The following is a 21,017-nucleotide window of genomic DNA, read 5'->3' on the forward strand; positions in this document are numbered from 1 at the left end:
AGCTAGTTCAAAATTGAATATCTCCCTCTAGAATGTGCAAAGTTAGAAGTAATCTCCCAGTTGATGGGAATCATCACACTAATACACAGGTTCCATTTCTCCCAGCAGTTAGAGACCTCTCTTCTGTGAATGCAAGCTACAGAATCACAAGGCATAAGCCTGATGTTTCTCACATTTGCCTTCGGATCTTACCCTATTTAGCTCTTCATTTCCTCTGATCTTGTGTATTAAAATTGGAAAGTAAAGGTAACACAGTCTAAGCTTTTCATTAAAAGGCAACAATCCATGTTGTTGAAAAATTTTAAGGAGCAAGTCTTCTTATCTGCTAATAGATTTAGTCCAGTGTTTCATAGGGGGTCATCCTGGGATAGATTACCAATTTCAGGTAAAAATCTCAATTCAAATTTTTTTACTAAAAATAAATGGAATCAAATATAATAATTTATTGTTTTTATTTTCTTGAATATTCAGGACATCATTCCATATTTTTCATTTGAGGTAACTTCAAAAATTCAAAGAATTTCAGCAGATTACTTTGTGTCATCCTCATGACAAATTTTTAGGGTGAACCAAATGGGTATTTTTAAACATAATTTTTAAATCAATAAATATAAATCAAGGAGATGATATAACTAAGTCGTCTAACCCAAGAGTATCAATGATTCATTTATTCATTCCTTCAATAAATGCTTATTGAAGTCCTTCTCTATGAAGGTGCTAATATTTTGTTCTTTTGTTACAACATGGAGAAAATAAAATGAAACGAAACAAAAAATCATCATCTCTGAACTCAATGCACATATGCCTTACTCAAATATAAAATTCCGATAATGACATAAGGCCTGTGAAGGATAGGTTCATGGTGCAATGAAGTGTGTACTATGGCACTGTTGTGCTTGTGTACTATGAGATGGTATACTGGAGGGATTTGATCTCATCACATGTGGTCCTGGAAGGCTTTTAAAGGAGCTCAAAATTGACCTAAGAACTAAAATATGAGGAAGATAGAAGTGGGCGCATAGGAGGGAGAGGTGTCCCAGACAGGGAAAACAGCATATTGTGGGAAGGAGCATGGTATATACAAGGGTCAGAAGGAAAGCATCCCATTCCAATTTCACTCTTTTAGTTATTGTAAAGTATTCTTAACAAAAAAAAATTATAAATGGCTGAGGTGATGGATATCCCAAACCTTGATTTGATTTCTTCACATGATATGCCTATATCAAAACATCACATGTGCTCTATAAAGATATACTACTGTGTATCCATAACAACTAAAAAGAAAAAGAAAACGTGAATAAATAAATAAACATCTGATGACTAGAGAATAATAAAAAAAAAAAGACATCATAAATGTGGAACAGAAAGAAGAGAGGTGTAAGGTGAGGTAGGTGATTCAGTGGGAATCCGAGCAGCAGGAGGACCTGGAAACTCACGGAAGAAACATTCAGACTCAGTTTAAGAGTCATATGGAAGTAACGAGGTTTAAGCAGCAAAGTGAAATGAGTAGATGTGCAGGGGAACAAGATGATTCTGGGTGAGAAATAAGTTGGAGGGAAAGGCAATGGCTGGTTAGGGGGCTTCTGTAATTGTTCAGGCCTTAGACGGTGGTAGGTTTCTGATCATCTGAGCTAATGAAGAAGCGATAGAACAATTCCTTGACACAGGAGACTCTGGAAAAAAGTCAGGTAGTTCCTTTCCATTGTAGTACTAGTTCAACAATGTGCTAAGCACATTGATAGAAGCATTAATTACCATTACACTATGCACTGGCAATTTTTTTAATGGTTAGGAAACATTGGACATCCATATCCAATTGGATTACCAGTTTAACGTAGAGGGGAAAGCCTTTCCAATTGGTGCTATGATGTTCCAAATAGCCAAGGGTATGGCTGAGCCTAGGAACTAGGCCATTAAAGAAATTCTTTCTTATAAGACAGTGTGAGCTTATTGGACACAATGCGTTAAATACACAAACAAAAGATTTATGTTCTCTGACAGATAGTAAATCCCCACATTGATTTTTTTTCCTAATCTTTCCTTTGAGTAGAAGTGGAGTCTGGCGTGTGGCAGGAATGCTGCCAGGTGCTTCAGGGAGAAGGCAGATGGCCATACTATGTCATTTCCCAATGCCACCAAGGAATCCAGATCGCTTTGTTGTCTCAGATAGAAGAGGGGTTAGCAAATGTGCTTTCCACTCAACTAAATGTAATTACACTAAAAATAATAGATAACATTTGTTATGTACATATACGACATGCTTAGCCTCATTTGGTACTTGCAGAGATCTTACAAAGTATTTGCTATTGTTATACTCTTTTAGCAAATAGACACTGAGGATCAAAACAGGAGATTCTTTGGCCAGGGTTTTATAGCTGGCCTGTGGCCGAGCTGGGAATTGAACCCTTGACTCATGTCCTGAGTCCATGTCCATACCCCCTGTGCTAAATAAAAAAGACCATGTAGAAAATTTTATATGAAATATTATATATTAAGGAAAGTAAAAACAGAAGTTATAAATACTGTCTGACTATAGCCAAGGAGAGAAATTTTTGTATGCTGTTTTTTTTTATTATTTATTTATTGCAGTTTTTTTTTTTTCTTGTCCAAGGCTGAGTTTGAACCCTCCACCTCCGGTATGTGGGACCAGCACCCTACTCCTTTGAGCCACAGGCACCACCCTATGTTTTTATTTTTTTTTATGTGACCAAAGATTAGGAGATGCCCCAGAAGATGATCTAAGATTGTTAGCATCATTTCTTCATAAAGATGTGAAAGTAATAAAATGCTTTTAAAATGTCTTTAACCTTCCCTGGCTACCAACTGAGAACACAAAAATATTTTGGAAGGGGGAAAAAAATTATATGTAAAAGGAAGTTTCAAATCCAGGTATGAATATTTCCCCTCCAATGTGGCAAAGAACACATTACTTTCAGGAACAAATTTTCTCTTTTCCATACATATTTAAAACTTCCTGCAAATTTCATCAACACATAAACCTTCAAAACCCATTTTAAAAGATTTTATTTTTAATCTTCACAATGGTTTGTCTGAATTTGATGTTGATCAAAGATTCTTACATTACATTGAAATGAATTATTATTCCAGAAAATAACGGCTAGAATCATAAAAAAGCTGGCAAAGGAATTTTAGAAAATTGTTATGTTTCATTGCTTTGCTTTTTTGGCAGTTATGGACCTGAAAAATTTAGCATGCACTTTATTCCCGCTGTCATATGGCTCAGCTACACGCATGAATTCAAAATGGTTTCCATTATTGGAAGAAGACTATCTTACTTCAGAATCAAGCTAGGTAACTTATAATGTTCCAGATAATTGCTAAATTAAGCTCTCCTCACAGATATTTTATGGCATTTTTTTGCTGTGAAAACCCCATTCATTTCTAAGTTAGCTGAATAAATTCAGTGATAATAAACTCTTAAGGATATGGAGTAGGGAAAAAATTGGCCAGACACAGGAAGAATATTTAAAAAGGAAAATGCTACCTGCTGAGGTACATTCTAAGAACCACAATATTATTAACTCACCCTGGTGTAAAGCAATGAGAATCAATTAAAAAGATTATTCATTTAAGGTAAATTTGATCGGTTGGTATATTATCAAAATGGAGGAATGTTAGTATACTAACTCAGAATTTTCACAGGATGAATTCTGAATGGTGCACATAGTATAGCAAAGATATGCCAAAGAACATTATTTTCACTTTTATCCATCTTTTACCTATCAACCCAATAAAGCATGATTTTAAATTAAAATTTCTTTCTTCTACTTTATGCCCTATAATTCTACATTGCATTTTAAGCATTTGACTGAATTATATTAAAGTTTAGAAAATTGTGGCCCATGAGCCAAATCTGGCCAGTTTTCTGTTTTTTACATTTCTAAAAAGTTAAGAATGGTTTTCGTGGTTTCAAATGGCTGAAAATCAAAAGAAGAAGAATGTTGTATAATGTGAGAATCATATGAAATTCAGAGTTTAGTTTATATGCATAAAAATTATTGGAACATGGCCACACCCATTCATGTGTATTTACAATCTAAGATCGGTTTTGCTTTATGAGTGCAATGTTGAATAGTTCGGAGACTTTAAAACTTAAAACATCTAGTCCTTTGCAAAAGAAATGTTTGCCAATCCCTGAATTACGTGGACACTGACTTAAATATCCTGTAATATATAGCCTTCAAATATAAAGACTTCTATAGTTCAAATTAGGCTAAACAACTTAACGGCTTACATGACCTATATGCGGACCATCATGAGCACCTACAAGTCTAGCTTAGAATTTGCTTATATTCTTTATAAGCCATCACTCTTCTGCTACATCCTTAAATGTTAGTAATGTAATTCTCCAGTTACAAAGTCCACCATCTGCTTGCTGTTCATATTTGCCACAGTGTCCTTCGGTAAGTTCTTCTCAGTAGATGTTATTATAGGCTCGTTCAACCAAATCTGTCTCAAAACCTGTTCTCCCTTCAGACTGAACATCTTCTTTAAACGAGCTCATGTAACACTGGGGTCACCAACTTCTTGGTTTCCACCACTTCCAAAAATACTTTTCTCTCTATAAAAAGTTTCACTGCAAACACAACAACTAAAACCAAAAGTTCAGAAACAATACCGGAATCTCCCCCTTTTCCAATACCGCACTTCCAGTCAACTATCACGTCCTATAGATTATACCTCCTCACTTTCTCTCAGATCTGCCCCTACTCTCTCTGTTCTATCACCACCACCCTAGATAAACCCCTTACACTTCTTGTCTGCATTACTACATTAATCTTTCATCCGATCTCTCTGTCTCTGTATGGCACATGAAGCCGCTGATCTATAATGCCGAAGTGATGTGAGTAACACTCAGCTTCAATTGTGCTGGTTGTCACAGGGAAATGAATCACAATAACTTGTCCATCATCTCCGAAAAGAAATGGTGGACCCAGCCAGCCTTTAAGCTATTCTGCTTCTGATAAAAAAGATATAATAATTTTATTTAAATCAACTATATATGTGTATATATATATATATATACATATGTATATTCATTAAAACTATAAAAATGTTATCAACTGCAAAGCCAAGTACTGACCCACAGTCGCATGCTCTTTCCTGTAAAGCTTTCGGGGTTTCCTTCTTTTTTCTCTCTGCAAAGTGATCCTTTAATAGTTCCCATCTTTGGGAGGTGGGGGACAAACAAACAAACAAAAACTCTTTACTGTAGAGTTCAATTTATCAATTTATCTATTTCCCACTCTCCTTCTTTTTCTATGACAGAAGTCCTTCCTTCAGGTTTCTCTCTCCATCTTTTGGAAATACGTCCTCCTGGGTCTCAGTTTAATTATCTGTTTTTAAAATCTCTTTCTTAGCTCACTCATTTATTTTGCTACAGAACACCCTAAATATTTTTGAAAGGGTATTTAAGAGGTAAATTCTCTAGATCTTTCTGTGACTGAAAATGTCTTCACTCCACCCTTGGGTTTAATCAATACATTGACTAAGTATAGAATGCTAGGATAAAATTAACTTTTCCTCTGGAGGTTTGAAGGTGTTTCTCCATTGTCTTCTAGCACTGATGTTTTTGAAAAGCCTGATGCCATGCTGATTTTTATTTTTCTGTAAGTGACCTATTTTTTTTTTCTCTCTGAGGATATTTAGAATCTTCTTTTTATCCCTGTGCTTTGAAATTTTACAATAATATGTGATTTAAGCTAGGCAGGACAGGGATAGAAATTTGATTGGGAAAAAAGAGAGGGAATGTTCTCCAGGGCAATAACTAGCACAAAGGTGCAGAGGTGGGAATTAGCATGGAGAACTTGGGAAATTTGCAAGTCCGTTCTCAAATCCACCTCTTGGACTTAACTCACTTGAGCAGTGCTATACAGGTGACTGGACCTGTCTAAGTTACTTTGTCCTCTCTTTTTAAATAAGAATGTTGACTCCTGGCTCCTAGGGTTGTTAAGAGGACGAAATAGATATTATAAAAATTAAACTATGAAAAACATATGCTCTCAATAGCAGTTATGCGAATTCCTTAAAGAGAATAGACCTGCCTCTCTCAGATCCCACCAGAATGTTTTGAGACGCCCTTAGGGAAGGAGTGTTGAATGATGTTCAGATAACCTGAAGAAAATGAATACTACTTTTTATGATTAAAGGCTTTGGAAATACTTGATGTTGGAAGGCGAAGAGCCAGAAAAGAAATCACCAAGAACCTGGGCCAAATACTGTCTGGAATATTAATCAGGGAACACCCATACCTCTTTCCTTTAATTTCAGTTGGGCTGAAGGTGTCTTTGGCAAGATCACAAATGTCTAAAGGGAACAAACATCCGTCCCATCATATGCCACAAGACATAACCCCCATGCCTTTCATAAGATCATACTTAAGCTTCATACTCTTCAACAGCAAGTTTTTATAGCAGTGGGCTTTTGTTGGGGAAACTCAAAGAGATGGCTGAAATAGGCAGCATCTAAATAACGTGTATAAAACACTTAGCATAAAGCTCAGCACATAGTGAGTCAAATAAGTCTCATGGCTTATTATTCTTGATGTTACATTTAGGAGGTAGAGTTATTACACCATGCAACTTAACAATGAAATCAAAACAAGAAAACTATCCCTCGTAATCCTTGATCTGGTTACTGGTTTCTATGTGTGCATCCTTATTACACACCAAATAATTATGAAACTGAAACCACATTTTTTTCATGTGTATATTTTTAGATGTGACCCAGCTTAATTTGAAATAGGGAGACAGAAATAGAAGGAGCCATGGGTAGCAGAAGTTCTTGTTTCTGCCACATCGCTTTCCAAAGGAGTAGGTGATAAATAGAAATTAAGAGTTTTGATAGGACATCATTCTACTGCTGACGATATTTACCTTGTATTTTTTAAGCAATATTATTCTACACTTCCATAGCCATTCCAGCTTTTGGAATTCCCCATCATCTTTTTTTATAATTGCCCACAATTCTTTTTCAAACAATCTCAGATTCTCTCGGAAAATAAACAATTGCAATCATGATGCAAAACACCTTCATCATAGACGGTGCTCAATAAACATTAATATTTGATGTATCAGGAAACAACTTAGAAGTAACTATCCAACTCTTAAAAGATGGGGGCATTCAAAGAGAACCCAATATTCAGTTCATATGCTCAGATTACTGAAATTTAGTACATTACAGGGGTGTCCAACCTTTGGCACATGGGTCACATGCTGATTTTGTGAAGACTTGTATCTGCTGTGTTGGATATCACAAAAAAAGTATGCACAGAACTTCTTTTTGCTCATCAGCTGTCATTAGTGTTTGTGTATTTAATGTGCACCCAATGACAACTCTTACTCTTATAATGTGTGGAAGAGAAAAAGAAAAAAAAAGATTGGACATCCCTGTAAAGTCTTTGGGAAAAATTAGAAAATAATAATCATAAAAATACCAGAGAATTAAATGTGTACAAAACAGTCATCTGAGTCACTTTTTATGGGTCTTTTCTGGCCCCCTTAGTCAGATTTCACTCCAAGAGAAGTGTGAGCCCGAGGTTGACTTGAGTCTCTGCAGCTTCCCACACCTATACCTAGAATTTCTGTGACTGTATCAACAACCCACCTGGCTTGGAATTAGTCCCATCTTTAATAGAGTCATTTTGCTTCTGCCCCAAAATACAAACTCATGTCATCATCCAAGGAGATAATGTAACACATTTTGTGAAGCCTGGTTGCCTCCATGCTATTCCCCCTGACCAAGAGGAAAATACAACCAGCTGTTTCTGATTTTTGTAAACAACAGACAAAAAGGATGAGGGTTTCATTTTTTTATAGAAACAAATTATTCAAGGAAGAATTGTGTATTTTGACTATAGAAGTGATGAAACAACCAAGAAGATAGGTTATGAATAATTTTTAAAATAGTACTGGCCATTTTTCTGCTTAGAAACTGAAAACTAGAACTGTGTATTGTTCCATAGCATGGGTTAAAGGTCCCGTTGTGTCAAGAACATTGAATGAGATACTCTATTTTCCAAAGGAATAAGAACATGTAATTACTTTCAAAAAAATGATTTTTCAATACAAGTATACTCACAATCAAACAAAATTCAACCACCTTAAAAAACACAAAGAACCACTCAATCAGATAGACAATAATTTTGTAACATTTAACTCTGCTTTGTCATAAATTGATGTTAATTTTATATAATATAAATGTCTAGAAAGATAAATTTCTTCCAAAGTCTTAGCAACACTTTGATAATAATGATGTAATTTTCCAAATGTCTTAATACTATTACACCCTCTAAAGGATTTAGTCCAGCAATTATGAATCAGAAATCTCTACCTTCTTATTTTAGCTACTAATGGTCTATTTGAATTTAAGGTTATCATGTAAGAAATATGTGATACCTGCTTCCCTGGGTATTCATTTAAAGATGACATTTGTGTGGAAAATGATTCATTTTCATTTTCAGTGTTAAAAAAATAGCATCTTCCTACTTCGTCTCTATTTCAGCATTTATAATACTATCCAACGTGCTTGCTCTGTTTCTCTTTCCTGTTAGACAATAAATTTGGGGGGACGGAGATTATGCATTGTTTGTTTACTCCCAGTTCCTGGTACATGAAGCATTTTGTGAAAGGAATAGTACAATATTAGATCTTGTCTAAAGCTAAGATGTGAGCGGAGTTTAAAAATCAGTAGCATAAGGTACAGTATAATCCAAAGCTCAATTATTGAGAGAGAAAATCTAGTAGTGATGGCTTTCAATCTACACAGGTAGATGGAAAGGGATCTTGACCATCTGGCTATCAATTCCACAGTTCATAAGATAACAAAAATAAAATAAAGTCAGATATCTGTAGAGTTTGGGGCTGGTTTAGCCTAGTGGCCTTTTACAGTAGAAAGAGCACTGAATTTTTCCAGAATAACCTGATTCCAAAAAACTTAAATAAAGTTGCTCATTCTTTCTTCCGGAGTTTCCCACATGCTTCAGTCTTTCTACTCTGTGAAGAAAATTTCCATGTCCCAAATTCCCCACTGCTGATTTTAATGATCCTGTTCTCATGACATACCTTTTTTTTTTTTTTTTTTTACTTCATTGCTATTAGTGAATGACAAGTGAAGGATATTCATTTTAACTTGAAAATGTCAGGCGTGCACTTTAAGAGATATATTTTTGCAGCTTTTAATGAGGTGGTGTTTCTTTCTGAAAGAAATACTCCTTTCTGATGCGAATTCTGTGCAGGTGACAACTGATATTTAATCAGCGATGGTTCTTGTATTCATCGCAGTTCACTAAAGCAAATGTCTCAGATTGCTTTTGAAAAACTCTTAGCGTCACTAGCCCAAAGGCAAGATGTGACCTTTTTATTACATAATGAGAATCATTTATTATCCTACAATGTATCTTAAAGTCACAGACAAAATGCCACTTTGATAATTGCTTTCAATTAGCTTTGAGCATAGCATATATTCATAAAATGTCTTCTCTAATTTAGAGTTGAATTAGAGAAAATTGCAGACATAATCTACTTTAAGGTTGTCTCATTTAAGGTGATTCGTAGTTTTATATCAAAGAAATCAAAACGAGTAGCTTTACAGCAGTCTCTCAAAATGTTTTAAGCAGGCTTTTCAATATTTGATTCTATTCTATTACCAATTAATTAACAAATTAGAAAGCGAGTTCATCATGTCTGACCTTTTATGCACGTTAACTTTGACTTTCATTCCTAATGATTGTTTTGAAATTAAGCCTTGCAGTTCGTGTTGAAAGAGAGAAACAATCTGATTAGCAAGATAAATAAGGCTTGCCTTGATACTTCGGCTATAACTGGGGCTCTGAATACTGTTAACGGTGCACGCTTTTCTGCCTTCAATAAATAATGCATAACTAACAGTCCAGAAATCATACTGGATAGTTATATAAAGAGTTGTTGGTCTTACTACAAGTGAGGTTAGAGGTAACATGATCTTTACAATGTGACTTCAGCTAGTTTTTATTTTTGCTAGTATCCTGAGCGTTGTGAAATAGGATTTAAATGCATATATTCTTATGTCCTTTAACAATATTTTCTGAAATAATGGAAACTCTGAAAGTACGTTTTACACTTGTGGCATTTCAGTAACTCATGAGATATTATTAACCATCACAGAGGTTTTCAGAAATTGGTATAGTATCTGGAGATTACTTTACTCTCTCTTTTTTTCTAGATAAAAATTACACACAAGAACCAAGCTCCAATGCTGATGGGCCCTCCTCCCAAAACGGGGTTATTCTGCTCACTCGTCAAAAGGACAAGGAACCGAAGCAAGGAATAATACTGTATCGTTTTGATCTTAGAAATCTGAATAGCATAGTAGGGCCATGGAACACTTACGCTGGAAATCTTTGAACCGTTTCAAGTCTCCTGCTCATGCAAAATTATGGAATTGGTTTAATAGTTTTTGTTACTGAGCTAATGTAAAATTCAGCTATTAGAAAATCTACTGTCTCAGTTTTTATGGGCATCTTTGCATGAAGAAAGCAGACATTTACATGAAGTGATACCGCATATTTTTGTTGCATGCATTTCCATAGATTTTTATGTCTCCAACCAATCTCTCCCCCAATTTCCACTTAATAACCTGTGTGAAAATTTTGTGAAACATGAAAAAGGAGATACCATGGGAAATGTGATTCTCAGTATGATTCCAGTTCTTACTAAGCACTAATTAGTAATGCAACAATGACCATAATTGTGGATTGCTGTATCTTCCTCTTCCTATCAATGTATCAATGACCTTTGACCTATGACTTGTGGAGAAACTTTTGATTCAAAGGTTTTATTACATAATTGTTTATGATAACTTGCTATGTATTAACAATTTTTCTTCAAAATCTTAACACTTCCAATTGCAAATTGAAATATCAGGTATAAAGTTTTCTTGTGCTAGAAAATAGAAAAATGGTTTTTATTTTGTTTAGCTTTGGTTTTAATTCCAGAAAAAAAGTAAAAACATGTTACTTGGCAGTAAAATATGGTACTACAACAAGCCTTACTCCTTTCTGCTTGAGAATCTACAGAGAATTCATAATCACATCAGTAACCAAATAGATATTTTAAACCATGTGCCTAATTAATGTGTTTCCCACCAAAGATTCGAAAAAAGATGCTTGAAAGAAATGAGTTAATGCATAATTAATTAAGCATTGTGGAACAAATTTATGGTTCTTCTGATTAATTTTGTGATGACTAAGATGCTGAGAGTGAGTTACCCATTAATTATGATTAAAATTCTCGCCTTTCACAGACAATAGATGATACAACACAAAGCTCAATGGCTGATTTCTTGCTTTTTTTGGTCATTTATAAATATAGGTGTCTAATTTTTAATGGATCAGTTAAGCACACTTGAAGGAAGTAAATGTTTGTATCAGTTCCTTTCTAGTATAAATTGGTACCTGGAATAATTTTGAGCTCATGATGGAAGCAAATTATGCATGCAATTAGCCCCCTCCCCTTCCCACGGAACTCCCATCTCTGTGACATTTCAAATGTTTATTTGGAAAATAATGGCCTAGATTGTTTTGAAAGGTGTTCATGGCATGGATGGATTCCCTGATTGTTTAAAGAAATCACGGAGTGGTATTTACCCCATTGTTTCATTAAGCCTCTTCTATGAAAAGAAATGTTTGTGAGCGGTCTCGGGACTGTTCATTCCTATCGACCTGCATCTCATCATTGCATGTTTTATGTTTTCAAACATGCCATAAGGAAAAGAGTGCTTGAAATGCATGATTTATTAGTTTCTCTCTCCACTCTGCATTGAAGTGCTAATGATTTATCAGTTCTATTTTGTTATTGATTCATTCATCTTTGAATAACAAATAGCGTTCAGTGATTCTGTTGAACACAAACCTGTGCATGGATTTATGGATTTCAAGTAAAATTGCTATAATTTTAGTTCTTTGGTTTGAAAACTCAACTGAATACTGTTATATTAAATAGCTATTCTCAAGCCATGTGCTATAATGGAAGATGATGTGTACAGTGTATTCTACATAGTTCCAGGAACATTGGATGGTAAATATCAATCAACAATAAGTTTAATTGCTTCAAAAATAAAAGCGTTTGAATAAAATAAAGACATAATTTAGCATTCCCAGGAAAATTATGATTACAATTGCAAATTTAGTACAGCAGTCACTTGCCCTGGTATAATTTTTAAAAAAGTTGTTTGGCAGAACAGTAATCTAGACCAAAAGAAATCTCAAAATAGTAATAAATGCATTACTGATGTAATGTTACATAACACACACATCGATTTTGTGTATCTATGGTTACAGGTAATATCACATGAATTGACAAAATTTTTTACAATGGGCAGGCAGGCTTTATGTCAAACACATATTTTGAAGTCACAAATTATTTTATATTCGCTACAACATACAATTATTTCTTGGCTACCTTTTATAGACTGAAGACAGCAACAGTTTGTGAATCATTCTTAACAATCTGTGCAATGGAAAACTGTTGGATAGACAGTGGGATGAGACAAATTAAACAACCTGCCTGTAAGATTTCAATAATTGGAATAATGGGATACAGTTTCTCTTCAATGTAGCTATATAACCATAATCAGTGCTAATAGTAGTTACATTTTCAGTCACTTGGATTATTGGGGCCAATAACAAACTTTCAACTATGAATCAAATTTGACTTTTCCCAACTCATTTTCTAAAGATACTAATGTGCTTGCCCTTCACGTACACTCCTCCTGGGGTTTGGAAAGTAGATTTTAAAAACCTACTTTGATGATTTTGAAATCAGAGAAGACATTCTCCCCATTTTTATGACAGTTTCATGTGAAAGCTATATATTTTAAGGAATATTCTACACTGAAAGTTCTATGTGCATTAAAATGTTCAGTTATAAATGTTAGATTTACGTGAGGAGAATTTTTCTTCTATGTGTGTTTCAGTGTTTGAGTTGTTGAGTCAAGGTCTTTTAAATATAGTAGACATAGTGGTGTCAAGTTCTAAGTGGATAAAGCTCTTAAATGAAAATTAACACTGGACTTAGGGCACGCAGACAGAATGGAAAAAAAGATGTGTACTCTGCTACACACTGCCAAATGTGGCACTGGTAGGCATAGAGAGATTCCAAAATAAACCTCCATGTCCACATGTCTGAGAAACAGGGATGGAGGTATCTATGTAGAAGCAGAAATGTTAAAGGATGTAAATGTGATTTTCCATTTCCATGTGTAGACCACGTGTATTCGATTAAAAATCCTGGTCCATACATTGTGGTGAAAGGTGATATCTTGTAGAAAGTGAGAAAAAAATAACATTTTAACCATTTTTATTTTGAAATAGGTTCATACACTCAAAATCAGAATAAAGCAAAGGCTCGGATGTTTAGTGTAAATAGTCTACTACAGGCAGAAACTTAAATCCAGTGATACTAATAAGTCACGTACATATTTCCACATTTTGTTCTGTTTTCCCTTTTTAGGGGGATGGGAAGTGACAGCAGTTTTCAAGGACGAATCTGTTTTGAAATTCAGACTGTATTCTACTTGAATAAGGAAAGACTTTAGATAGTTCCATTCCTTTTTGTGTGTTAGTTTGTTGTTTATTGGTTATGAAAAAGAAACTAAACTTTTTATGGTACATGTAACCTGCGAAGAATTATTCAATACAGACCGTATATTCTCCATTAAAATATTAAGCCCTTGTAATGTACATTGAGGTTGTAAACTTTAAGAAAGTAAATAAAGCCCTTAATAAAAGAGCTTCCATTTTATGAAAGGCAGAAATCACCCCTTAAAACTCCCAATTAAATTGCATCGCATTTAAATAAAGTTTGACTAACCTCATATTTGGAAAATTCTGTACCTCGTACTTGTGTTGAAAAACGTGGAATTCATTTAATTAGAGAATCTTAATTATTTTCTCAGAAAATGATATATACAATATCCTGCTTTTTGAAATAAAAATGTTAACCACTCAGTTAAGTGTCCTTTCTTATTGCTACCTGAGCCAGATTTTGTCGCTACATGAATTCTTTCGGCAACTGGATAGTCTACCCACCCCAGGGCATACTCAGTGCAGGTTAGAGGCCAGACACCCTGTCTCCTGTTAGCGAGTATTTGGGGACTGAAGTTTGCATCATTGAGAACCAAATCATTCTATTTTCTCATGCATTGAATCCCAAGTTACAGCTGTGAATATTATCCCAGCAATTTCATAGATTCCAAGTAAGCTAATAAACTGAATGATGGGACAATGGGAATTTGGCTTGGATTTCCTGGATGAAGTTAATTTCTAATTTTATTTTGTATCACAGACTTCAATATTTCTTGAGCATTGAGTAGGTGAAAGATATTTTGCACAGGAACTGCAGAAATGCAATTTATTTTTTTTTGTTTTTGAGACAGAGTCTCATTATATTGCCCTTGGTAGAGTACTGTGGCATCACAGCTCACAGCAACCTGAAACTCTTGGGCTTAAGCAATTCTCTTGCCTCAGCCTCCCAGTAGCTGGTACTACAGGCTCCCATCACAACACCTGGCTACTTTTTTGTTTTTGTTGTCATTGTTGTTTAGCAGGCCCTGGCCGGGTTCAAACCCACCAGCCCTAGTGCATGTGGCCAGCACCCTAACCACTGAGCTACAAGCCCTGAGCCTCAAAAAAAATTTTTTTAAACAAGACACAATGTATTTTCCAAATGCATTTATATATTTGGAAGAATTAAGTAAAAGAATGACCCAATTAAATAATTGGATAAGGTTAGAACCAAGATAGGTAAAGCATGATCATATTCAAAGAGGGGAAGATAATTTGGTGAAGAAATTTGAAAAGGCCTCTAGAGAAAATAAGCCTGCAAATGGCATTTTTAAAAGCTAGAATTATACATGAGGAAAGAAGTCAACTTCTTAAAAAAAATAAAAAAATACAGAAAGGTGATTAAGAGCAGGGCAGAGAAATCAAGTCCGTGCCTTGGTGCTTCATGTCATAAAAAATGTTAGGGATTTTATAAATGAAGCAGTTAAGTAATGCTTCTACTGAAAATTATTAGGAAAAGAAGGAAGAAGGGAAATGGAGAAAGTGAGGAAGGAAGGGAAGGAGAGAGAATAAAGGCAAATTTCAACATTAGAGTTCAATGGCTGTGAGAATAAACTTCACATTCTGGAAAGGATAAAATGAAAAATTAAACAATTCCCAGGTATTCTGACTTACAAAGGCTCAAAACATTATCTGGCCATTTTGTGTTTCCAGGGGGTTTTGATTATATAATATTTTTAAAATGTTAGTAGCTTTTTAACCTCTCTAAAGTTTGTGAAATTTCAATGAATAATGCAAATTGTAAAATGTGTTGATGCCAAATGTATAATAGATTAAATATTAAAATACATATAAAATGATATGTTATGAATTCAAAATAGAATAATTAGACTTTCTGACAACTGACAACTCATGGCAGTCACTAGCTGGTCCAAAAGGGTCCCTACCTTTTACTCCAATTTTTTATTCAAACATTTATTCCCTGAAGTCAATTGATCTCGCTAAACACATCTCTGATTAAAATCGTATTAATAATAATACCCCTTCCATTGCTAGAGACTTTAAGACATATTGTCAAAGACTTTAAAAGTTTATAAGCTGTGGCTGGGCACCATGGCTCACACCTGTAATGCTAGCACTCTGGGAGGCCGAGGCGGGTGGATTTCCTGAGCTCATGAGTTCAAGACCAGTTGGAGCCAAAACGAGACCTCATCTCTAAAAATAGCTGGGCATTTGTGGCAGGTGCCTGGGAGTCTCAGCCACTTGGGAGAGGCTGAGGCAAAAGGATAGCTTGAGCCCAAAAGTTTGAGGTTGCTGTGACCTATGAGGCCCTGGCAGTCTACTGAGAGTGACAAAGTGAGACTCTGTCTCTAGTAAAAAAAAAAAAAAAAGAAAGAAAGAAAAAAGAAAGTATATGAGCTGAAAGAAGATGGCCCAGTATGTATATCTTTATGATATTTTTCCTACTGGAGCTGCATTTTTAAGCTCCTTGAAACTTTCACTGTGTATCCCACAATAAGAAAGAATATTGCTTTACCTTTCTGCTGTGCAAAGATTTGAAAGAGGTAGAAAAATTAAATACTTGATAGTGCCACAAAATTTTCTTTTAATATTGTGTGAAAAGGTTGAGGTTGAGTTTCTGGAGGTTTTTCCAGCTTCCCAGCTGAAGGGCAGTGCACTGAGATGATTAAGCCTGAGGGGCTCTGCAGCCAGCCCTAGGGTAGCTGTTGGATCTGCTGCTTACTTGCTGTGTGATCTCAGGCAAGTTATTTAAGGTGTCTAAGCCTTAGTTCTCTCAAGTGTAAAATTAAAATGTTTTTAAAATTAAATAAATATATCAAGTAATTTAGAGCAGTGCCTGGCATATAAAGGATAAGAAAAATCCAGGTGCAGAGGACCTTATTCTGTTCTGGAAGAATAATCAGCACATGCTTGGTTGTTTCAGTGATTAGAAAAATAGTTGTCAACTTCAGGTTCAAATTAACTCATCTTTGTACATCCAGGTTATTTAAAGTACATATAGTGTTACACTTCCCCTAACCTAATTCTCTCACAAATTTACCAGGGCACATGCAGATATAACAGAATAACCTCTTTCAATCTGCAAATACAAGCAAATGTCATTAGACCACCAAGAGAAATTCATTGTTTGACAACTTCATATCGTTTTAAGAACTAACGTAATTCTGTATGAGACACATCACCAGAACCTATGGCCAGGCCTTTCCTGTAGTCTCCATTCACTTCTTGTTTATATTCCTCCCTGGGCTTCTCCTCCCACCTTATATATATCAAACCCAAATTACTAGCATCCAAATATATTGTCAACTCTCAAACTCTGCCCTGAGCATGCATCTTAATCTCCTGCATTCCCCCAGCCCGCTTGTCTTTGGAAAACACCAGGACCTATAATTTTTGACTGGTGCTCATGCCTGTCAGATCCTAAAAGTCCCACATCATAGTCCCTGCTTTTCCAACATTCTTCCTCCAGCCCACCTAGCCCTAGGGATCCAGAGAGCTTCCCTTGTTCCTGATATACATATACCCTGGCTGGGTGGGCTCTGCAAGAGAACCACCAGGAGCAGAGTGTGCTATCCCTTGCTGTGTGATCTCAGGGAACTTATTTAGGGTCTCTGAGCCATAGTTCTCTAACTGTAAAATTGAAATATTTTAAAAATTAAATGAATATAGTTAGTTTCCCCAACCTGTTACACCTGCAGGGTGCTCTCACACTGAGTACCTATCCTCGTTTCCCTTGTCAGAGCCAGCAGAGGGGTAAGTGTGCTTCACCCTGCCAGACTGCACTACCCCAGCACTGCCCTCTTAAGGCCGTGATGGAAACTGCAGATACCATGGACTGTGACAAAGCTGGAGAAAGACTGAAAAAAGCAGGTGAGTAGACAGCAGTGAGAAGCCAGTGCGGCTGGGCCTGTGAGCTGCACACTGGAGGCTGGGGGAACAGCATCGAGTTTGGGGTGGGCCTTCTCATGCATCCCACACTGCACTTTCCTGGTTAATTATCCCTCCATTTAAGTCAGACTCATAGATCCATTTATATTTTGTGTAGGCCTTTGAATACTTCAATTTCAGCCCTACTTAATTGGCCTATCAGTTAGAGGGTGCTCTTTAATCATGCCTTCCCCAAATCTCTTATCTCAACCTTCCTAATTTCCGCATTGTTACAAATGAAAAAAAGGGCCTACGACCCACAGGTTGAGAATTGCTGATTTAAGTGGACAAGTTTGTTAAAATCCACCAAAACCTTACCTATTACAGGCATTAACAATGTTAATTTTATTAATAAAAGTAGTAGTTAACACCTAGATAGTACTTGCTCTGTTCCAGAAATGATTCTACACATAAATGAACTCATTTGAGTTTTATAATTATCAATAACATTCCCATTTCACAAATTAGAAAACTGAGAACTGTAGGAACTCCTGTGATAGAGTTGAGAATGGAACCCAGAATGGCAACAACACGCAACAACAGCTCCTCGTCTCACAGTCACCATGCTCCACTATCTATCACCTTGCCTGAAGGATTAGGTTCAATCTAATTCAATATAGTGGGTCATAAACTACAGTCATGACTTAATTTGTAATAGAGATATTAAATAATAAAATTCTCATCACATGAATAGAAAAAAATTCAATTGTTACTATTATGGCAGTTGCCACAGAATATTTAAGAATAGAAACCATCTCCCTGATGTTAAGAGAACATTATTGAACCTCCAAGTTACTTAATGGCTATGTAAATAATAGGAAAGTGAATAGGGAAGTTTTTGGAAGAGTTTGGTGTTACTTGTATCAAAACATAGCTTAGAGGCAAGTTAGTATTCTTCTATTATAGCAGCAACCGCATCAAATGAAAAATCACAACAGCAACTTACAAAACTTAAGTGATATGAAAATCATTAGAATAATTTGATGCATTATTTGCACTAAAATATATATCATTTGAAGGATAGATAGGTGGAAGGACAGATAGATGGATAGATAATAGATATTGGTTAGGAGAATTAAGGGGATTCTTTGGACAATTTAAAACACTTTTGGAGAAGTAATGGGATTCTTTGGACAATTTAAAACATTTTTGACTCATAGATCTATTTATATTTTTGTGTAGGCCTTTGAATACTTCAATTTCAGCCCTAGTTAATTGGACTATCAGTTATAGGATGCTCTTTAATCATGCCTTCCCCAAACCTCGTATCTTATTCTGTACATATAAATATGTGGGTCATTATGAAAGTCTTGAGATACCCAAAAATCAAGAACTGTAAAATCTGTGCAGACAGAAACAAAAGCCTTGCATCACCACCAATAAGCTAAGCCAGTTGAAATTTGCACAGGCGACTCAGAGAGAATGCTGCCAACTGTGTTTCTTGGAAGTGAAAGAATGGACTGTAGGAAGCACCTGTGAGAAATACTTTGGCAATAAGGGAATGGGGAGGGGATCTAACATCTTTGGTCTCTCGTTAAAGAGCACGAGAGGAGAACACCAATATGATTGCATAGCAGTCTCCACACCTGTGGTGTATCACTTCTATAAATAGACTCAGGAGAAGCTACTGCGGGGATTAAGACTGACAGACTGCTGCTGAAAGATGCTGGTGAGGGGCTTGCTCCTACTAATATTGACTGTGACTTCTAAGGTGCTTCAGCACCTAAGACCTGAACAAGACATACCCAGAGAAAAAACGTACAGTGGTCCGCGTCGTCCTGGCTCCGACAATGGACCATGACACAGTCTGTCTCAAAATATTCATAGTGACCTATGTGTGTATATGTGTATATTTACATACACACATATATGTACATAAATATTGCACATATTTACTGAATAAACATTACCCACATGCATGGTTTTTTATATACCTATGTACCTAGGACTTCCAAATCTACATCATCAATCCAATCTTTTCTGAACTCAGCCTATATTTTACTGTCTATTCCCACATCCTTACTTGAATATCCCACAGACATATTAAACCAAACACATTCAAGGTAAAATGCCCCTCATCTCCTGACGGCAACCTGTTCTATTTCTTGCATAGCTTTCTCAGTGAATTTCACCAGGACCCATGTCAGAATCTCAGGAATCTTTCCCATTTCTTCTAGATTCCCACTCCTGTCAGTCCCATCCACTTTATGGCCTTAATAGTTATCAAGTCCACTCCCCTCTCACCATCACCGTCATCTTTTATCAAACACTCATAATTTCCTGCTTCAATTACACAGTCAGGAATGAATCCAGGTTTGGGGGGGTCCTGAAGCTCATACAATTTAGTAAGATTTCACTCAGAGAAGGAATATGAACATACAAAGCACAATTTTTATTTAGAAAGAAAAAACTAATTGCCCAACCACCTCTGTATTTTTTTCTATATTGTTTTGGTTAATCCCCTTTGATCTTCTCTTTGTAGACAATTTTATAATATTTTTCTCTAGAGAGAATATAATGATGACTTAATCTTTCCTATAGGCTAGTTGAACATGTTTTAAAATTGACATTTTAGAAATTGATTTTGGTTTCCTGACTTCCATTGGCAATGTCATAGCAGTGATCCCGGTCAAGTCCCTTGCCGAGAAGGTGCCTTTGAGAATTCCAGCCCTTTGGCCTCGGTAGTCGTGGTCCAGCTCATTCAGGTCCTCACAGGGCCAGGAGGAAATGAGGCTGGCGTCAAAATGGCCACCAGGCATGGAAAACAGCACCGTCCCTTTGGGATCTTTCTACTTGGGGTCAGGATTAGTGCAGATGCTCATTGGGATGACTGGGGTGTTGTGTGGAGCTCTGGGGGATGTGGTGGCCCCCAGGGTGGGGCAGACACTATGGCTCTGCCATGTGACTGGCTGGGCTCTTGCTTCATCTTATGGTCACTGAGTTTGGGGAAGGGTCCAGGCAAGGGAGGGACCTGGAGGCTTCACCTTGAGAACTCCGAGGTTAGTCAACCTCTGGGGACAAAGGTGAAAACTTTAAAACCGGCTGCCCATTTCACCAAATATGTATCAGGGTAAAATTACTTAATCCCTTGAAGTTTCAGTTTTCTCATCTGTCAATTAAGGATAGGTATAGCATTAGTTTCTGGATTGTTGTAAGAATTTAAATAACAAATTTTCAAAATTATTTTCCACGGGTAAACATTCAAACAGTATTTTTTAGCTACAATGAAAATAGTAGTGGTAGTAGTAATACAGACAGTCCCCGGGTTACAAACAAGATAGGTTCTATAGGTTTGTTCTTAAGTTGAATTTGTATGTAAATTGGAACATGTACATTTACCTATTACCTATAATAGCCTCCATTTGTAAGTACAAGTTGGATGTCAGTAAGATATTTGTAACTCAGAGACTTACTGTAACAACCTCTGTTTGTAAGTTTGAGTTGTACATCAGTTGGATGTTTGTAACTTGGGGACTACCTATCGTTATAATCGTTATAGTAGTCCTAT

General features: G+C 36.0%; 1 protein-coding gene across 3 annotated transcripts in view; it reads left to right on the forward strand.

Moving 5' to 3' along the window:
- The window catches only part of DGKB (diacylglycerol kinase beta), a 727,110-nt gene extending 713,118 nt beyond the window's left edge, over positions 1-13,992 (forward strand). For all 3 annotated transcript variants that reach the window (XM_053553744.1, XM_053553743.1, XM_053553745.1), the window contains one exon: positions 10,222-13,992. In XM_053553744.1, the coding sequence (XP_053409719.1) occupies positions 10,222-10,329 (108 nt within the window). In that variant the 3' untranslated portion in view covers positions 10,330-13,992. The remainder of the gene's footprint in view (positions 1-10,221) is intronic.
- Positions 13,993-21,017: the final 7,025 nt, after the last annotated feature.

This window comes from Nycticebus coucang, chromosome 11, assembly GCF_027406575.1.
Source record: "Nycticebus coucang isolate mNycCou1 chromosome 11, mNycCou1.pri, whole genome shotgun sequence".
In the NCBI taxonomy this organism is placed as follows: Eukaryota; Metazoa; Chordata; class Mammalia; order Primates; family Lorisidae; genus Nycticebus; species Nycticebus coucang.